We start from the raw sequence: 18,948 nt of genomic DNA, 5'->3' as shown, positions 1-18,948 counted from the left end.
AGATAAAAGGATCTAGGTGAAGTGGTGGTTAGATATTGGTACAGGTGTCATATTTTTAGAAACTATCACAGAAGGTTGTTTTGGTTTACTAAAATTGTGAGCAAATGACATTAATCATATTAGAATTTAATGCCCCCTTACAGCTTATATGATAATCCTTTATTTCCTCATGAATTTATGTATTACAAAAGTTATTTTCTCATACATATAAGGAGAGGGCTATACTATATTTTATTAGATAGGGGTGCTACCATAAGGAGTCTAACTTTCACTTTCTAATAAAGTATCAATAACTATGTAACTTACTTTCTATTAGTTAGAACTGTGTATATTTCATCATAGGTGATGTGCACAGGGGTAATCAGTTTCTACCGTTCTTCTTCCACATTTTAAAATAAAATTAGAAGCTGTTGTGCCCTAAAGTCTTTTGGGGCCATTTGATTCTTGAAAATATTATGATATCCAGTTCCCAGTTGAACTACTTATACTTTACAAAAAGAAAAAAAAAAAAAAAAGATAGTGGTAACTATAACCGCTTTCAATTAGTTAAGTTTGTTTGTGTGTGGTATGTTCCTTTAAAGGGATACTGAACCCAATTTTTTTCTGTCGTAATTCAGATAGAGCATGCAATTTTAAGCAACTTTCTAATTTACTCCTAGTATCAATTTTTCTTCGTTCTCTTGGTATCTTTATTTGAAAAAGAAAGTCCAGAACACTGGACAGCACTTGTTTATTGGTGGATGAATTTATCCACCAATCAGCAAGAACAACCCAGGTTGTTCACAAAAATGGGCCGGCATCTGAACTTACATTCTTGCTTTTCAAATAAAGATACCAAGAGAGTGAATAACATTTGCTAATAGGAGTAAATTAGAAAGTTGCTTAAAATTGCATGCTCTATCTGAATCACAAAAGAAAAAATTTGGGTTCAGTGTCTCTTTAAGCTTCCATACACCTATAGTTTTCTGTCATTCAAATTAAGTATCTTGCGCATCAAGCAACCTCCCAAACACTTGTATTAGTATTAATGATTTCATTGAGCAGACAACCAGTGCTACAATATGAGGGGGGTGCAAATATGGTGCATAACATACATTTTTTTAATGGTAAATTTATTTTTGTGCTGCCTAAGGGCCAGATTTCGAGTGGTGCGCTTATATTGTGCGCAAGTGATATCGGGTTTATCGTGCCTGTTTGGAAGTAGCACACGTGTTGCAAGTTGAAAGTTAACGCATTCGTTTGAGCACGTCGGGTTAGCCTGACTTCAGGTAAACTATTACCCTTGAATAAAAAGTGTCACAAAAAACAGCAAAAACACGTTTAAAAGTACAGTTACTGATAATAATAATGTCTGATAAAAATTATTTTAAAAAAATTGGAATAAAAAGTTATAAGGCCTCAAAGATATGAGGTCTCGGATGTTGGAGGAAAAAAAAAAGGCTGCAAAGGGCTTTAACATAGATATGCATACATATACATGTATAAATATGTATATATACATATATATATATATATATATATATATATATATATATATATATATATATATATTTATATGTTTGTACATATGTATTTATGTGTATTATATATATATATTAAATATTCACTGTACATATTTCACATTCCAATGTTCTTCAAATATAGGATAATGTTATTTTTATTCTTAAATACATATTTCTATATATATGTTTATATAACAATACCTGCATATTTATTCTTATAGATATATAGTAATAGATATGTATTTTACATGAACAGTACCATATACAGTATATATATAGAAATATATACTTAATAATAAAAAGTACATTATTATTTATTTGAAGAACATAGGAATGTAAAATATGCGTCTCACACATTGTGTTTTTCAAATTAGATCTTAAAGAGGTTGGATTAGCGCACATGAAAACTTAGTATTCTTAAGGAGCTTTATTGAAATATATATAAAATATTTTTTAAAAATTATTCAAATTATTAAACATACTGCAAAATATATAAATATATTCAATGGATTATTTAGAATATTTTGCTTATTTTTAACCCCCTCGCTACTAGGACTTTCGCAGAAGAACTTGCCCAAAATACCGGATAATTTTTAGCATTTTTGCTATCACTCTATTTAAACATAAATAGAGTCTTGTTTTTTTTTTTTAATTTATTTATTAGGTAGCGTGTAAGATTAATTTTAGCTTTAGTGTAGAGATTGCCCTTGCACCCCCTGATTATGACCTGAACCCTCCCAAAAAGCTCTCTTCCCTCCCTCACCCTACATTTGTCATCACCATCTTAGGTACTGGCAGACAGTCTGTCAGTATGCAGTTAGATTTTTTTTATTATTATTATTTTTATAAAACAAATATGCAGTGTAGTGGTCCTCTCAACCCTCCCACTTCCCTGATCCCGCAAATAGCTCTCTAACCCTCCCCCTCCCACTAATTACAGTCGCCTTTAGTACTGGCAGCTGTCTGCCAGTACCCATAAATGCTTTTTTTTATTTTGTTTTTATTTTTTCATTTTCTGTAGTGTAGTGGTTCCCCCCCTCCAGTGATTGTTATATAAGCCCCCCCCCCATTTTTTCTATAATGTAACTCCCCATCCCTCCCTCTTCCTTTATTTTTGTCTGCGGTGTAGGGCCCATCCCACTTCCTCCACCCCCCTCCCTTCCCCCTCCACTGCTGGACTACCCAAACGCCTCCCGGTTTCCCTCCCACACCACCCTCCGGCACCAGCAGGTGATCGTTACAGATGGTGACACACACAGTGTCACCATCTGTAATGATCAGGCACCTGACTTCATATGGAACTGGACCACTGATCATGCTCTGGTTCCATATGAAGACAGATGCCTGCAGCTCGGAAGAATATATACGTCATGCAGTATGATAAGCAAAGTACCGCATAACGTATATATACATCCTAATGGGTTAAGGGGTTAATAATTTTTAATATTTTTTTATTAATATTTTATATGTAATATTTCAATAACGCGCTTAAGAATACTATGTTTTCATGTGCGCTAACCCAACCTCTCTGTCTCACCCCTTACTAGGAGTGTTATTTCTTCTAAACCTTCTTGTTTATACAGATTTTCTACAGTTACTGAAAATGTCAGTCTAAGGGAAGATACAATACGCAAAAGCAGCCTTTTCAAATTACAACAAAAAGGGAAAGGAGCTATTTGTAAACAATTTTTTACACTTCTGCATTTAAAATGGATTATTGGGAACACATTCAAGAGAAAAAAATTACAGTATGGTCTACATTTAAATTACAGCATAGTAGTGCAATTAGGACAAAAAATATTAGAATTTATGTTAAAAATGTCATAATATTATGTTATATATTTTTAAGGAAATCCGGGAGTTATTGGAAAAACATAAGGCCCAAAATGAAGCTTGGCTGAAAGCAAGAGCAGAAGAAAATGACAAGGAAAGAAAAGAAATTAGCCAGCTTAGAGTAAGTAGTTACATTAAAATGAATGTGTCATACACTGTACTTGTGTAAATATCTCTTCACAATATTTAGTTCAGATGTTTCCTGTCAGCTTTTACCTTAATTTATCGTATTTCTGGCATTTATTGTGATTAATATACAAAGCTTGTCATTTATCATTTTTATCTTCACTTGCAGACTTTTTTTCTTCCTTGAATTCAAGTTGCAGTGGCATTTCTTAACAAAAACCATTTAACATACTTTCACCCACACAGTAGGAAATATTAACTAGAGAATATTTTTTTGCTGATAATTTTCACAGTATGGGAGCTCTGTCCTTTCTGCCACTTTTTCCCTGTTTAATTCTTATTATATATATAAAACCTGGGACTTCCCAAAACCAATTCACATGCTTTACCCATGGATCAGTCTGACCCATCACTGACATCTCTGAGTCTCCCCTAAGGTACCAAGAATCTTGCCCACACAATTCTACCCTGGACTGCTAACAATCCTCTCTGACCCTACGGCTCTAGAAATGGGAGTGGAACATTTTGAGAGTGTTATCATTTATATACTTTCCTATTTCAGTAGTGTACCAACAAAGTGCCAGATTGCAAGTGGTGTGCTATTTAGTGCTTTTGCTTGTGTGCAAAACCCGCCAAAGAAGAAAACTTTTAATTCCAAGTTGAAAGTAATTTGTGTGCGTGCAAACAAAACCTGACACGCTCTAACTTCAGGATCTTTGGGTATTGCGACCGCCTTAACTTCTTCCCCTAGACTTTAATGGAGTGTTCTTTAAAATAAAAAAAGAACACTTATCGTGCTAACCCGACACCATGTTAGATAAACAGCTCTAAATCCGAAGATAGGTATGCTAATTTCACATTCCAATGTACTTCACATAGAAGAACATTTTATTTATAATATATATATATATATATGATATGTTTTATTAAAAATATATACAGTACCTATATATCTACATGAAAATATACAGGTATGGATATATACAGATATATATATATATAGGAATGTCTATTTAAAAATACTAAGAGCATTTTTTCCTATGTGAAGAACAATGGAATGCAAAATATTTACAGTACAAACACAGTAAAACACTTTATAAAATATGCAAATTGAATAAAAAAAATATTTTTCTTATTTTGAGGTATTTATGTGGAAAAGTATATATATGTGTGCTATATATATGTATATACAGCTCTGGAAACAATTGAGAAACCACTGCTAAATTATCAGTTTCTCTGGTTTTACTATTTATATGTATGTATTTGAGTAAAATGAGTATTTGAGTAAAAGTTTGTTTTATTCTATAAGCTACTGACAAAATTTCTCCCAAATTCCAAATAAAAATATTGTCATTTAGACATATTGGGCTAGATTACAAGTGGAGGGCTAATTTAAAAGTGCCCTTTACAGGCATGCGGTCAATAAACAGCCATTACAAGTGGCTGGTTATTGCTACCGTGAATTTGCTGTAGCAATTAGAGCTCAAAAAATTAACCAGAGTTTAGACCTCTGGTTAATTTTTAAAATGTGCCCCAATTGCCCCCCAAAAAATGTGTGTAGTGGCTTCTCGTAAATAAAAAAATAACATAATTTATGTAAGAACTTACCTGATAAATTCATTTCTTTCATATTAGCAAGAGTCCATGAGCTAGTGACGTATGGGATATACATTCCTACCAGGAGGGGCAAAGTTTCCCAAACCTCAAAATGCCTATAAATACACCCCTCACCACACCCACAAATCAGTTTAACGAATAGCCAAGAAGTGGGGTGATAAGAAAAAAGTGCGAAGCATAAATATAAGGAATTTGAATAATTGTGCTTTATACAAAAAAATCATAACCACCACAAAAAAAGGGTGGGCCTCATGGACTCTTGCTAATATGAAAGAAATGAATTTATCAGGTAAGTTCTTACATAAATTATGTTTTCTTTCATGTAATTAGCAAGAGTCCATGAGCTAGTGACGTATGGGATAATGACTACCCAAGATGTGGATCTTTCCACGCAAGAGTCACTAGAGAGGGAGGGATAAAATAAAGACAGCCAATTCCGCTGAAAAATAATCCACACCCAAAATAAAGATTAAATGAAAAAAACTGAAATTATAAGCAGAAGATTCAAACTGAAACAGCTGCCTGAAGTACTGTTCTACCAAAAACTTCAGAAGAAGAAAACACATCAAAATGGTAGAATTTAGTAAAAGTATGCAAAGAAGACCAAGTTGCTGCTTTGCAAATCTGATCAACCGAAGCATCATTCCTAAACGCCCAGGAAGTAGAAACTGACCTAGTAGAATGAGCTGTAATCCTTTGAGGCGGAGTTTTTACCCGACTCGACATAAGCATGATGAATTAAAGATTTCAACCAAGATGCCAAAGAAATGACAGAGGCCTTCTGACCTTTCCTAGAACCTGAAAAGATAACAAATAGACTAGAAGTCTTTCGGAAATTCTTAGTAGCTTCAACATAATATTTCAAAGCTCTAACTACATCCAAAGAATGCAATGATCTCTCCTTAGAATTCTTAGGATTAGGACACAATGAAGGAACCACAATTTCTCTACTAATGTTGTTAGAATTCACAACCTTAGGTAAAAATTTAAAAGAAGTTCGCAACACCGCCTTATCCTGATGAAAAATCAGAAAAGGAGACTCACAAGAAAGAGCAGATAATTCAGAAACTCGTCTGGCAGAAGAGATGGCCAAAAGGAACAAAACTTTCCAAGAAAGTAATTTGATGTCCAATGAATGCATAGGTTCAAACGGAGGAGCTTGAAGAGCCCCCAGAACCAAATTCAAACTCCAAGGAGGAGAAATTGACTTAATGACAGGTTTTATACGAACCAAAGCTTGTGCAAAACAATGAATATCAGGAAGATTAGCAATCTTTCTGTGAAAAAGAACAGAAAGAGCAGAGATTTGTAATTTCAAGGAACTTGCAGACAAACCTTTATCCAAACCATCCTGAAGAAACTGTAAAATTCTCGGAATTCTAAAAGAATGCCAGGAAAAATGATGAGAAAGACACCAAGAAATATAAGTCTTCCAGACTCTATAATATATCTCCCTAGATACAGATTTACGAGCCTGTAACATAGTATTAATCACTGAGTCAGAGAAACCTCTTTGACTAAGAATCAAGCGTTCAATCTCCATACCTTTAAATTTAAGGATTTGAGATCCTGATGGAAAAAAGGACCTTGCGACAAAAGGTCTGGTCTTAACGGAAGAGTCCACGGTTGGCAAGAGGCCATCCGGACAAGATCCGCATACCAAAACCTGTGAGGCCATGCTGGAGCTACCAGCAGAACAAACGAGCATTCCTTCAGAATCTTGGAGATTACTCTTGGAAGAAGAACTAGAGGCGGAAAGATATAGGCAGGATGATACTTCCAAGGAAGTGACAATGCATCCACTGCTTCCGCTTGAGGATCCCTGCATCTGGACAGATACCTGGGAAGTTTCTTGTTTAGATGAGAGGCCATCAGATCTATTTCTGGAAGTCCCCACATTTGAACAATCTGAAGAAATACCTCTGGGTGAAGAGACCATTCGCCCGGATGTAACGTTTGGCGGCTGAGATAATCCGCTTCCCAATTGTCTATACCTGGGATATGAACCACAGAAACTAGACAGGAGCTGGATTCCGCCCATACCAGAATTCGAGATACTTCCTTCATAGCCAGAGGACTGTGAGTCCCTCCTTGATGATTGATGTATGCCACAGTTGTGACATTGTCTGTCTGAAAACAAATGAACGATTCTCTCTTTAGAAGAGGCCATGACTGAAGAGCTCTGAAAATTGCACGGAGTTCCAAAATATTGATCGGTAATCTCACCTCCTGAGATTCCCAAACCCCTTGTGCTGTCAGAGACCCCCAAACAGCTCCCCAACCTGTCAGACTTGCATCTGTTGAAATTATAGTCCAGGTCGGAAGAACAAAAGAAGCCCCCTGAACTAAACAATGGTGATCTGTCCACCACATCAGAGAGTGTCGTACAATCGGTGTTAAAGATATTAATTGAGATATCTTTGTGTAATCCCTGCACCACTGGTTCAGCATACAGAGCTGAAGAGGTCGCATGTGAAAACGAGCAAAGGGGATCGCGTCCGATGCTGCAGTCATAAGACCTAGAATTTCCATGCATAAAGCTACCGAAGGGAATGATTGTGACTGAAGGTTTCGACAAGCTGATATTAATTTTAGACGTCTCTTGTCCGTTAGTGACAGAGTCATGGACACTGAATCTATCTGGAAACCTAAAAAGGTTACCCTTGTCTGAGGAATCAATGAACTTTTTGGTAAATTGATCCTCCAACCATGATCTTGAAGAAACAACACAAGTCGATTCGTATGAGATTCTGCTAAATGTGAAGACTGAGCAAGTACCAAGATATCGTCCAAATAAGGAAATACCACAATACCCTGTTCTCTGATTACAGACAGAAGGGCACAGAGAACCTTTGTACAAATTCTTGGAGCTGTAGCTAGGCCAAACGGTAGAGCCACAAACTGGTAATGCTTGTCTAGGAAAGAGAATCTCAGAAACTGAAAGTGATCTGGATGAATCGGAATATGCAGATATGCATCCTGTAAATCTATTGTGGACATATAATGCTCTTGCTGAACAAAAGGCAGGATAGTCCTTATAGTTACCATCTTGAATGTTGGTATCCTTACATAACGATTCAATATTTTTAGATCCAGAACTGGTCTGAAGGAATTCTCCTTCTTTGGTACAATGAAGAGATTTGAATAAAACCCCAGCCCCTGTTCCAGAACTGGAACTGGCATAATTACTCCAGCCAACTCTAGATCTGAAACACATTTCAGAAATGCTTGAGCCTTCGCTAGGTTTACTGGGACACGGGAAAGAAAAAATCTCTTTGCAGGAGGCCTTATCTTGAAGCCAATTCTGTACCCTTCTGAAACAATGCTCTGAATCCAGAGATTGTGAACGGAATTGAACCAAATTTCTTTGAAAAAATGTAATCTGCCCCCTACCAGCTGAGCTGGAATGAGGGCCGCACCTTCATGTGGACTTGGGAGCTGGCTTTGGTTTTCTAAAAGGCTTGGATTTATTCCAGACTGGAGATGGTTTCCAAACTGATACCGCTCCTGAGGATGAAGGATCAGGCTTTTGTTCCTTGTTGTGACGGAAGGAACGAAAACGATTATTAGACCTAAATTTACTTTTAGATTTTTTATCCTGTGGTAAAAAAGTTCCTTTCCCTCCAGTAACAGTTGAGATAATAGAATACAACTGAGAAACCAAATAATTTATTACCCTGGAAAGAAAGGGAAAGCAGAGTAGACTTAGAAGACATATCAGCATTCCAAGTTTTAAGCCATAAAGCTCTTCTAGCTAAGATAGCTAGAGACATATACCTGACATCAACTCTAATGATATCAAAGATGGCATCACAAATAAAATTATTAGCATGTTGTAGAAGAATAATAATACTATGAGAATTATGATCTGTTACTTGTTGCGCTAAAGCTTCTAACCAAAAAGTTGAAGCTGCAGCAACATCCGCTAAAGATATAGCAGGTCTAAGAAGATTACCTGAACATAAGTAAGCTTTTCTTAGAAAGGATCCAATTTTCCTATCTAAAAGATCCTTAAAGGAAGTACCATCAGCCGTAGGAATAGTAGTACTCTTAGCAAGAGTAGAGACAGCCCCATCAACCTTAGGGATTTTGTCCCAAAATTCTAATCTGTCAGATGGCACAGGATATAATTGCTTAAAACGTTTAGAAGGAGTAAAAGAGTTACCCAAATTATTCCATTCCCTTTAAATTACTTCAGAAATAGCACCAGGGACAGGAAACACTTCTGGAATAACTACAGGAGATTTAAAAACCTTATCTAAACGTTTAGATTTAGTATCAAGAGGACTAGAAACCTCAATTTCTAATGCAATTAGGACTTCTTTAAGTAAAGAACGAATAAATTCCATTTTAAATAAATATGAAGATTTATCAGCATCAACCTCTGAGACAGAATCCTCTGAATCAGAAGAACCAATATCAGTATCAGAATGATGATGTTCATTTAAAAATTCATCTGAAAAATGAGAAGTTTTAAAAGACTTTTTACGTTTACTAGAAGGAGGAATAACAGACATAGCCTTCTTAATGGATTTAGAAACAAAATCTCTTATGTTATCAGGAACACTCTGAATATTAGATGTTGACGGAACAGCAACAGGTAATGTAACAGTACTAAAGGAAATATTATCTGCATTAGCAAGTTTGTCATGACAAACAGTACAAACAACAGCTGGAGGAACAGATACCAAAAGTTTACAGCAGATACACTTAGCTTTGGTAGCTCCAGCACCAGGCAGCGATTTTCCAGAAGTATCTTCTGACTCAGCTTCAACGTGGGACATCTTGCAATATGTAATAGAAAAAACAACATATAAAGCAAAATTGATCAAATTCCTTAAATGACAGTTTCAGGAATGGGAAAAAATGCCAGTGAATAAGCTTCTAGCAACCAGAAGCACAAAATAATGAGACTTAAATAATGTGGAGACAATAGTGACGCCCATATTTTTTTAGCGCCAAAAAAGACGCCCACATTATTTGGCGCCTAAATGCTTTTGGCGCCAAAAATGACGCCACATCCGGAACGCCGACACTTTTGGCGCAAAAGAACGTAAAAAATGACGCAACTTCCGGCGACACGTATGACGCCGGAAACAGAAAAAAAAATTTGCGCCAAAAAAGTCCGCGCCAAGAATGACGCAATAAAATGAAGCATTTTCAGCCCCCGCGAGCCTAACAGCCCACAGGGAAAAGTCAAATTTTTAAGGTAAGAAAAAAATGATTATTCATATGCATTATCCCAAATATGAAACTGACTGTCTGAAATAAGGAACGTTGAACATCCTGAGTCAAGGCAAATAAATGTTTGAATACATATATTTAGAACTTTATATAAAAGTGCCCAACCATAGCTTAGAGTGTCACAGAAAATAAGACTTACTTACCCCAGGACACTCATCTACATGTAGTAGAAAGCCAAACCAGTACTGAAACGAGAATCAGTAGAGGAAATGGTATATATAAGAGTATATCGTCGATCTGAAAAGGGAGGTAAGAGATGAATCTCTACGACCGATAACAGAGAACCTATGAAATAGACCCCGTAGAAGGAGATCACTGCATTCAAATAGGCAATACTCTCCTCACATCCCTCTGACATTCACTGCACGCTGAGAGGAAAACCGGGCTCCAACCTGCTGCGGAGCGCATATCAACGTAGAATCTAGCACAAACTTACTTCACCACCTCCATAGGAGGCAAAGTTTGTAAAACTGATTTGTGGGTGTGGTGAGGGGTGTATTTATAGGCATTTTAAAGTTTGGGAAACTTTGCCCCTCCTGGTAGGAATGTATATCCCATACGTCACTAGCTCATGGACTCTTGCTAATTACATGAAAGAAATTAGCATTTTTAAGCAGTTTTTGGGGGTTAAAGGGAGCAGGTGTGGTGTGTCAGAAAAAAAAAACAGCACTGAAAAGTGCCTTTACATTTCAGTCTATGGGGACTGTGTGTTTGGTATAAAAATATATGTATATGCTTATATACATATATAGTTATGTGTTAATATCTGTATATACACATATTACCCCATAAATATATATGTATATATTCATATACATATTTAAATGAGCTGTGTCTCGCATTGGAGCCTATTGAAGCGCACTCTTTTGAGCACAAAGCTTCCGGGCAATGCTTCCGAGGTCGCGTTCGCATTGCACCTAACTTTAATATTGTGTGCGCTGGTATTACTAAGTTGAGCGCAAATATCGCTTTCGCAGAAGCAATATTTTGCTCTCCACTTATAATCCAGCCCATTGTCGTTTCATTATAGCTGAACTAGAGCACAGGGGAAATAATCAGCTGATCAGTAACCATGGTTACTAACCTACTCTCACCCATCAGCTGATTATTTCACCTGTGCTCTAGTTCTATAGTTCTATAATAAAAACCTGGCCTGTTGGGGTTATTTGAGGATTGCGGTTGAGAAACACTGATTTAGAGTATTTATTTGCAGAAAATGTCAACTGGTCAAAATGAAAAAAAAAGATGCAATATTTTCAGACCTCGAGCAAAGAAAAGAAGTTCATATTCATTTTTAAACAACAATGTTTTAATTTAGCAAGAGTTAAAAAATCTCCAAATGATAATAAACAACTGTATGTTTTGTAAATTTGTTCTTAAAAACAAGTCAGTATCTCTGCTTATCTGTCAACGAAGGCTGAAACTTACTAATGTTTATAGAATAAGAGACTTTCTGGAAATATTTATGAGTAACGTTAATATTTATGCATATTTAAACAAATAATATAATGATTGGATAAAATTAGCTATGTTGGGTACTTTGAATAACTGAGTAAAAAAAAAAAAACTTTTTTTTTTGGAGAAAAACCTTAAAAGAACAATTTATATGTGACCCTTTGGAATAGTCTCTTTGGCCCCTGGGAAAAAGCATAACTAAGAATGTGTGACATTGTTTTTGTGGTCCCTGAGAAAAGCAAAACTAAAAACGTATGCTTTGGGGCAGACAAAACTTAAAAGAGCCCTCTGATGAAGAGAACAACAAATAGAGGCTACCCTGCATCCTGGCCTATATCCCCTGTGACACTGGACATTTTTAAGAAGTATATTGTTGCTTGGGTATTTAATTGTCATAAATTTATATGTGTTCCTTAAAGGGGCAGTAAACACCTTCAGATAGATTACAAGTTGGGCATTCATCTTTTAACACTGAAAAAATTGTAATTTCAGCGTTAAAACAACAACGCAGCCATTACAAGTCTTGTCGGTATAGCTGTACCGTAAGCCTTTTAGCCTGTAACGCAACGTCAGTCCCGCACACGTAAAAATGATGTTTTTTCATGGGACTTCCATAGCGCAGCCATTACAAGTTTTGCGTTCTGGCTAAAAAGCTTGTGTTACACCCTATAACGACAAGATCCGTAACGCCATCTGAGAGCAGTAGTTATGAGTTTTATGCAACAAAACTGTTACATAAAACTCATAACTAAAGTGTTAAAAAGTACACTAACACCCATAAACTACTTATTAACCCCTAAACTGAGGCCCTCCCGCATTGCAAACACTATATCAAATTTATTAACCCCTAATCTGCAGTTCCCGACATCGCCGCCACTAATAAAATGTATTAACCCCTATTCCTCCGCTCCCCGACATCGTCACCACTATACTAAAGTTATTTAGCCCTACACCCCTGCCACTATAATAAACCTATTAACCCCTAAACTGCAAGCCCTCCACAATGAAATATACTAAATTAAACTATTAACCCCTAAACCGCAAGCCCCCCACATCGCAATAAACAATTTTAAACTAGTAACCCCTAAACCTAACACACCCCTAACTTTTTTAAAATTACAATTTCCCTATCTTAAATTAAATTAAAACTTACCTGTCAAATTAAAAAAAAAAACTAAGTTTAAACTAACAATTAAACTAATATAACTATTTAACTAATATTAAACTAACTTCCAATTAAATAAAACTAAAATACACATTAAAAAAATCCTAACACTACTATAAAAATAACAAATTATCTAATTACAAAAACCCCCCACTAAATTACGAAATTATCAAAAATAAAAAAGAATTACACCTAATCTAATAGCCATATCAAAATAAAAAAGCCACCCAAAATAAAACAAAAACCTAGCCTACAATAAACTACCAATAGCCCTTAAAAGGGCCTTTTGTAGGGCATTGCCCTAAGTTAAACAGCTCTTTTACCTGTAAAAAAAAATAATACAAAGACCCCCAACAGTAAAACCCACCACCCAACCAACCCCCCAAAATAAAAAAAACCTAACTCTAACAAAAATCTAAGCTACCCATTGCCCTGAAAAGGGCATTTGTATGGGCATTGCCCTTAAAAGGGCATTTAGTTCTTTTACGAAAAGCCCAAACCCTAAACTAAAATAAAAAAACCTCACCCAAAAAAGTTTAAAAAACCTTAACACTAACCCCCGAAGATCCACTTACAGTTGTTGAAGTCCCGCTTGAAGAATCTTTATCCCGGCGGCTCCATCTTCATCCAGACGGCTCCATCTTCATCCAGGTGGCATCTTCTATCTACATCCCGGCGCGCGGAGCGGGTCCATCCTGAAGACATCGGCACAGAGCATCCTCTTCATATGGTCGCCACCGTACACTGAATCTTCAATGCAGGGGAGCTATTTTAGTTATATTGTAGCTAGCTTAGGTTTTATTTCACAGATAAGTATTTCGTTTTCAATAGGAATTATTTAGCTAATAATTGTTAGTTTAATTTAGCTATATTTTAATTATGTTAAAGTTAGGGGGTGTTAGGGTTACGTTAGGGTTAGGTTTAGGGGTTAATATAGTTTAATTTAGGTTGTTGCGATGTGGGGGGCTGGCGGTTTAGGGGTTAATAGGTTTATTTAGTGGAAGTGATGTGGGACGCCAGAGATTTAGGTGTTAATAGCTTTATAATAGTGTGGGCGATGTTGGAGTGCAGGGGAATAGGGGTTAATAACTTTAGTATAGTGGCAGCGATATTGGGAGCGTCAGATTAGGGGTTAATAGTTTTATTTAGGTGGCGGCGATATCGGGGCGGCAGATTAGGGGTTAATAACATTATGTAGGTGCCGGCTATGTCGGTGGGGGGGACAGATTAGGGGTGTTTAGACGTGGTGTTTATGTCAGGGTGTTAGGTTTAAACGTTAGTATTTTTCCACATAGACATTAATGGGGCTGCGTTACGGAGCTTTTCATTCCGTGATCGCAGGTGTTAGACGTTTTTCTGACCCGCTCTACACATTGATGTTTACAGGGAAAGCGAGCATGAGCACGTCAAAACAGCGCTTGAATTGTGTGCAGTATGGATCTTAAAACCACCATATCACAAGCACAATACGGCTGTTTGAAAACTTGTAATGGCTGCGCTATAGAGGGTTAACTTTAGATGCGCTCGTTAATTTACCTATAGCGCGCATTACTCGTAATCTAGGTGATTATGTAGGTGGCGGCGATATCGGGGGCGACAGATTAGGGGTGTTTAGACTTGGGGTTTATGTTAGGGTGTTAGGTTTAAATGTTACTTTTTTTTTCCCCATAGACATAAATGGGGCTGCGTTACAGAACTTTTCATTCCGCAATCGCAGCTGTTAGGTTTTTTTCAGACACCTTCTCCCCATTGATGTCTATTAAAGAAAGATATGTACCAGGGTTAGCCTTGATAAATTAGCAGAGTGCATTTAAGTTTTGATACTTACAACCCCCCAATTTTTCAGATAGAAATTACATAAAAGGGGACAAAATAAATAATGAAAGTATATAGTAAAATTGTTTCTGTAGATATAACTAAACATATTAAATAAAAAATCTAGAAAAATAGACATAGCAATCATGTTTTTAATTTTAGCTGTGTTTAAATATGCCTAAACTGCATAGTCTATAGCAGGGGTTTTCAAACCTGCTCTCAGGCCTCCCTAACAGGTCAGATTTACAGGATTACCTTGAGTAAGAGCAGATTTTTAACCATGTTTACTAATCAGCTGATTAGTTCACCTGTGATCCTGTTCAGATATCCTCAAAATCTAGCCTGTTAGGGAGGCCTGAGGCAAGTTTAGAAACCCCTAGTCATTTTTATATTCCAAAAATTAGTACACAAATATCTCAATTCTGAAATTGATTCCTGTATTCCAATAAGTTTGAGTTTCTTTGAATACATTTCATGCAATGATCTGTTTTGTTTTGCTTTATCAGGAAAAAGTAATAGGTATGTAGAATTTGTATAAAGCAGAGATAGCAAGCAAAAATGCCAGTGAGGGTTTAAAGAATGCCTGGAGTATGTAGAGTAAGTGTACCCTTTGATAAAGCCGGCAACGGCAAAACATGTTAGTTTTTTTTTTTTAAAAATAGAATGGAGAAGCGCTAAACAGCAAGAGTAGATAGAGTATAATCACATACAAGTGGCAAATATTGCCTAAAGAAACAAACTTAATCATAATATGTGGGTTCAAATATTTACTCTTGATCAATAAACATATAAGTATAGAAACTCTACGCATTCATAGTCAAAACGTATGCATAAACATATAGGCATAAAACGTGTTTTGTAGTGATGGAAAGTTCAGTTCATCCTGATTAAATCGGTTCATTTCGGACGGTTCGAGTAACTGAACCGGTTCATGAACCGATTCATCAGTTCACCTACTGGAAATGTGATGCGCGTGAGGCAGAGCCACAGATTCTTGTCTTACTGATGCTCCGCCCACCGAATCACCGATCCGATTCCTCCTAAATGATTCATGAGTTTAAAACACTGCTTTTCTGTGCGCATGTTGCATGTGTTAAAAAAAAAAATAGCAATTGAAACTCCAAGAACGTACTGAAGTGATGATACCTATACTATTGTAAATTCTCTCTGGCTAGTAGCTACAGTTTTACTGACTAATCTACCCAGAAGCTGATGTACTTCTAACCTTACAAATTTAACAAACAGGGAAATGTCAGATGCAGAACAAGCTGAATTCATCTCATTATTGTTATATGAAACAGCCTCTTCCTTAATGCTCGTTACAAGTTCCCAAATATTCACTGTTAGTGGGTAAATCTTTTGATCACAGCAACAAAATGTTTCATTGGCAGGTATAATTAAAAAGGTACATGAAAGTCAAACCTGAACTTTCATGTCTAAAAAACATTTTAAGAGACTTTACATTTTTCTTCTATCATCAAATTAACTTTGTAAAAAGCATACTCATTAAAAAAGCAATTGTGGGTAGCTAACAAATAAAATACTATTGATTGTGAAAGTGTAACACAATACAGAAATGGCATATTATTCTTTGAATCAGTGAACTGTTAACAGAGCAATTCATTGCAAACAGTTCACTGATTCAACAACACTGGTAATATGATCCTAGAGTGAGATTCTGCTGTGTGATTCATTAAAGGAGGAGTTAGCAGAAGCAGAACTCACTCTAGGATCGTATTAACAGTGCTGCTGATGACTCAGGAACTGGACTGTTTCAAACGAATCAGTTCAGTCTGGTGAACTGATTCATGCAGTTCACTGAAAAGAACCAGTTCAAATGAACGATTCGTTCATGAACTGGACATCACTAGTGTTTTGGTCACAACTAAGTAATAAAATCAAACAGAGCGTCTTGTATTGAAAAAACCCCAAAAGAAGCGTCTCTGTTATTTAAAAAAGTTCCGGAAAAACGGTCAATGGGTGACACCTTTAAATATTCAAAACGTTTCCTTTGTGATTCTTTAACTTTATACCAGTCTGGCTTACCCGGGTAATCTTACCAGACCTTCTAGGTGTGAGGCTTCATCCAAAGTTATTGTCGACTAGTTCTACCGCCAAGTGACTATGTACTGGGCTATCGGGAGTAGTGTCTTCTCTCTGTGTAGTCTCAGTGTCTTACAGTCACTGCGGTGAATCGGTTCCGTGTACTCACACATGTGTTTGGTCACGTGCGCCCTCTACACCAATCTAGTGGTCGTATTTTCAATTCCTCTCCTCTGGTTCCTCCAAGTTAGTAATTTGCAGTGAGTGTTCCAAGGAAACAGCTGATCTTTAAAAAAAAGTCTGTGAACGTTCACATACGGTTAAGCTACCGTTCAACAGATGTATTGCTACGTGTTTTGGCGCTGTCTCTTCGCCTTTGTCAAGACTGGATTGGTGTAGAGGCCGCACTTGACCAAACACACGTGTGAGTACATGGAACTGCTTCACCACAGTGACTGGAAGACACTGAGACTACATGGAGAGTAGACGCTACTCCCAATAGCCCAGTACATAGTCACTTGGCGGATAGAGGTAGTCGGCAATAACTTTGGATGAAGTCTCACACCTAGAAGGTCTGGTAAGATTCCCCCGGTAAGCCCGGCTGGTATAAAGTTAAAGAATCACCAAGGAAATGTTTTGAATATAAGGTGTCAGCCATTGACCTCTTTTCCGGAACTTTTTTAAATAACAGAGACGCTTCTTTTGTTTTTTTTTAATACAAGAGATGCTCCGTTTGATTTTATTACTTAGTTGTGGCCACAACACATTTTATTCTTACATGTTTTATGCTTATATGTTTATGCATACGTTTTGACTTTGAATTCGTCGAGTTTCTATACTTATATGTTTATTGATCAAGAGTAAATATTTGAACCCACATATTACGATTAAGTTCATTTCTTTAGACCATATTTGCCACTTGTATGTGATTATACTCTATCTGCCCTTGCTGTTTAGCACTTCTCCACCCTATTTATTCCAGTTTGTACTTCTCTGTATAGTGGTTTTGGGGGATTCATTATTTTTTCAGTGGGGAGCTATAGGGGATTAAGATCATATTATAACCTATATTTTTGTTCTTATCCCGCATTTTAGGTTTTTTTTGTTAGGGAATTGGTGTAAGGACTACCTTGTCAGTGTGATATTTTGTGCTGTTCCTTTAATTCAAATTACCTCTCCCTATTTAAGCATCCTCCTACTGGCCTTCATTGCTGGCAAAGTAAGTTCCTGAGTAGTGGCTTTTCTGCTCAGTACTAATCCTTGCTGCGCCCCTACCTAAAGTTATTCGTTATCTTTGGATCTTCCAGAGTTCCGCTTACCTTGATCCTCTCTGGAACTAAATCAATCTCCTGAAGTTTGTCAGTGGCTCCTCCACAGTCACGCTGTGGCTACTATCACAGAGAGCCTGCTTTCTTCCCGCTGACGTCATCAACTACAGACATTCAGTGTCTCCTGCTGGATCCTGTGCGGGTAATTCAGTTCAGGAGCTCCACTCTGCCTCAGCGTGTATGAACTCCAGCTAAAACAAACTCAGCACTTCCAGTCCTGTCTCCTGAAGTTTGTCAGTGGCTCCTCCACAGTCACGCTGTGGCTACTATCACAGAGAGCCTGCTTTCTTCCCGCTGACGTCATCAACTACAGACATTCAGTGTCTCCTGCTGGATCCTGTGCGGGTAATTCAGTTCAGGAGCTCCACTCTGCCTCAGCGTGTATGAACTCCAGCTAAAACAAACTCAGCACTTCCAGTCCTGTCTACGGATCATCTAGGTAAAGGTACTTCTGCCTAATGTAACTCTGTGTTAGTATTCCACTTATCTAACTACCAGTTACTAGGAGCATATTAAGTCACATAGGTAACCTGTGAACTCATATATTGGTTCTCCAGGTTCCAATACATAATTACTTACAAACCAGGAACAAAGAACGGAAAATCAGATGCCCTCTCCAGGAAGGACCACAGGTTATCTAATGATAAGTCTCCATCTACAATAATACCCAAGCATTGCATATTATGATTTCTAACTGATGTAATCCCACGTCTCAAAAAGGCACAATCTTCTGACACCTCTAAACCGGTCAAAGCTTTACACCTGGATGTTGAAGGTCTGTACTGGATGGATGGGAAGCTGTACATTCCACCTTCTCTTA

At 37.0% G+C, this 18,948-nt stretch overlaps 1 protein-coding gene across 1 annotated transcript in view; it reads left to right on the top strand.

Moving 5' to 3' along the window:
* The window catches only part of LOC128649248 (trichohyalin-like), a 229,744-nt gene that overhangs the window by 132,503 nt on the left and 78,293 nt on the right, over positions 1–18,948 (top strand). The window contains exon 3 of the mRNA XM_053702401.1: positions 3,352–3,456. Coding sequence (XP_053558376.1) covers positions 3,352–3,456 — 105 coding nt within the window. The remainder of the gene's footprint in view (positions 1–3,351; positions 3,457–18,948) is intronic.

This window comes from Bombina bombina, chromosome 2, assembly GCF_027579735.1.
Source record: "Bombina bombina isolate aBomBom1 chromosome 2, aBomBom1.pri, whole genome shotgun sequence".
Classification (NCBI taxonomy): Eukaryota; Metazoa; Chordata; class Amphibia; order Anura; family Bombinatoridae; genus Bombina; species Bombina bombina.
The sequence above is the reverse complement of the archived record's forward strand: the minus strand, read 5'-3'. Positions and strand labels throughout refer to the sequence as shown.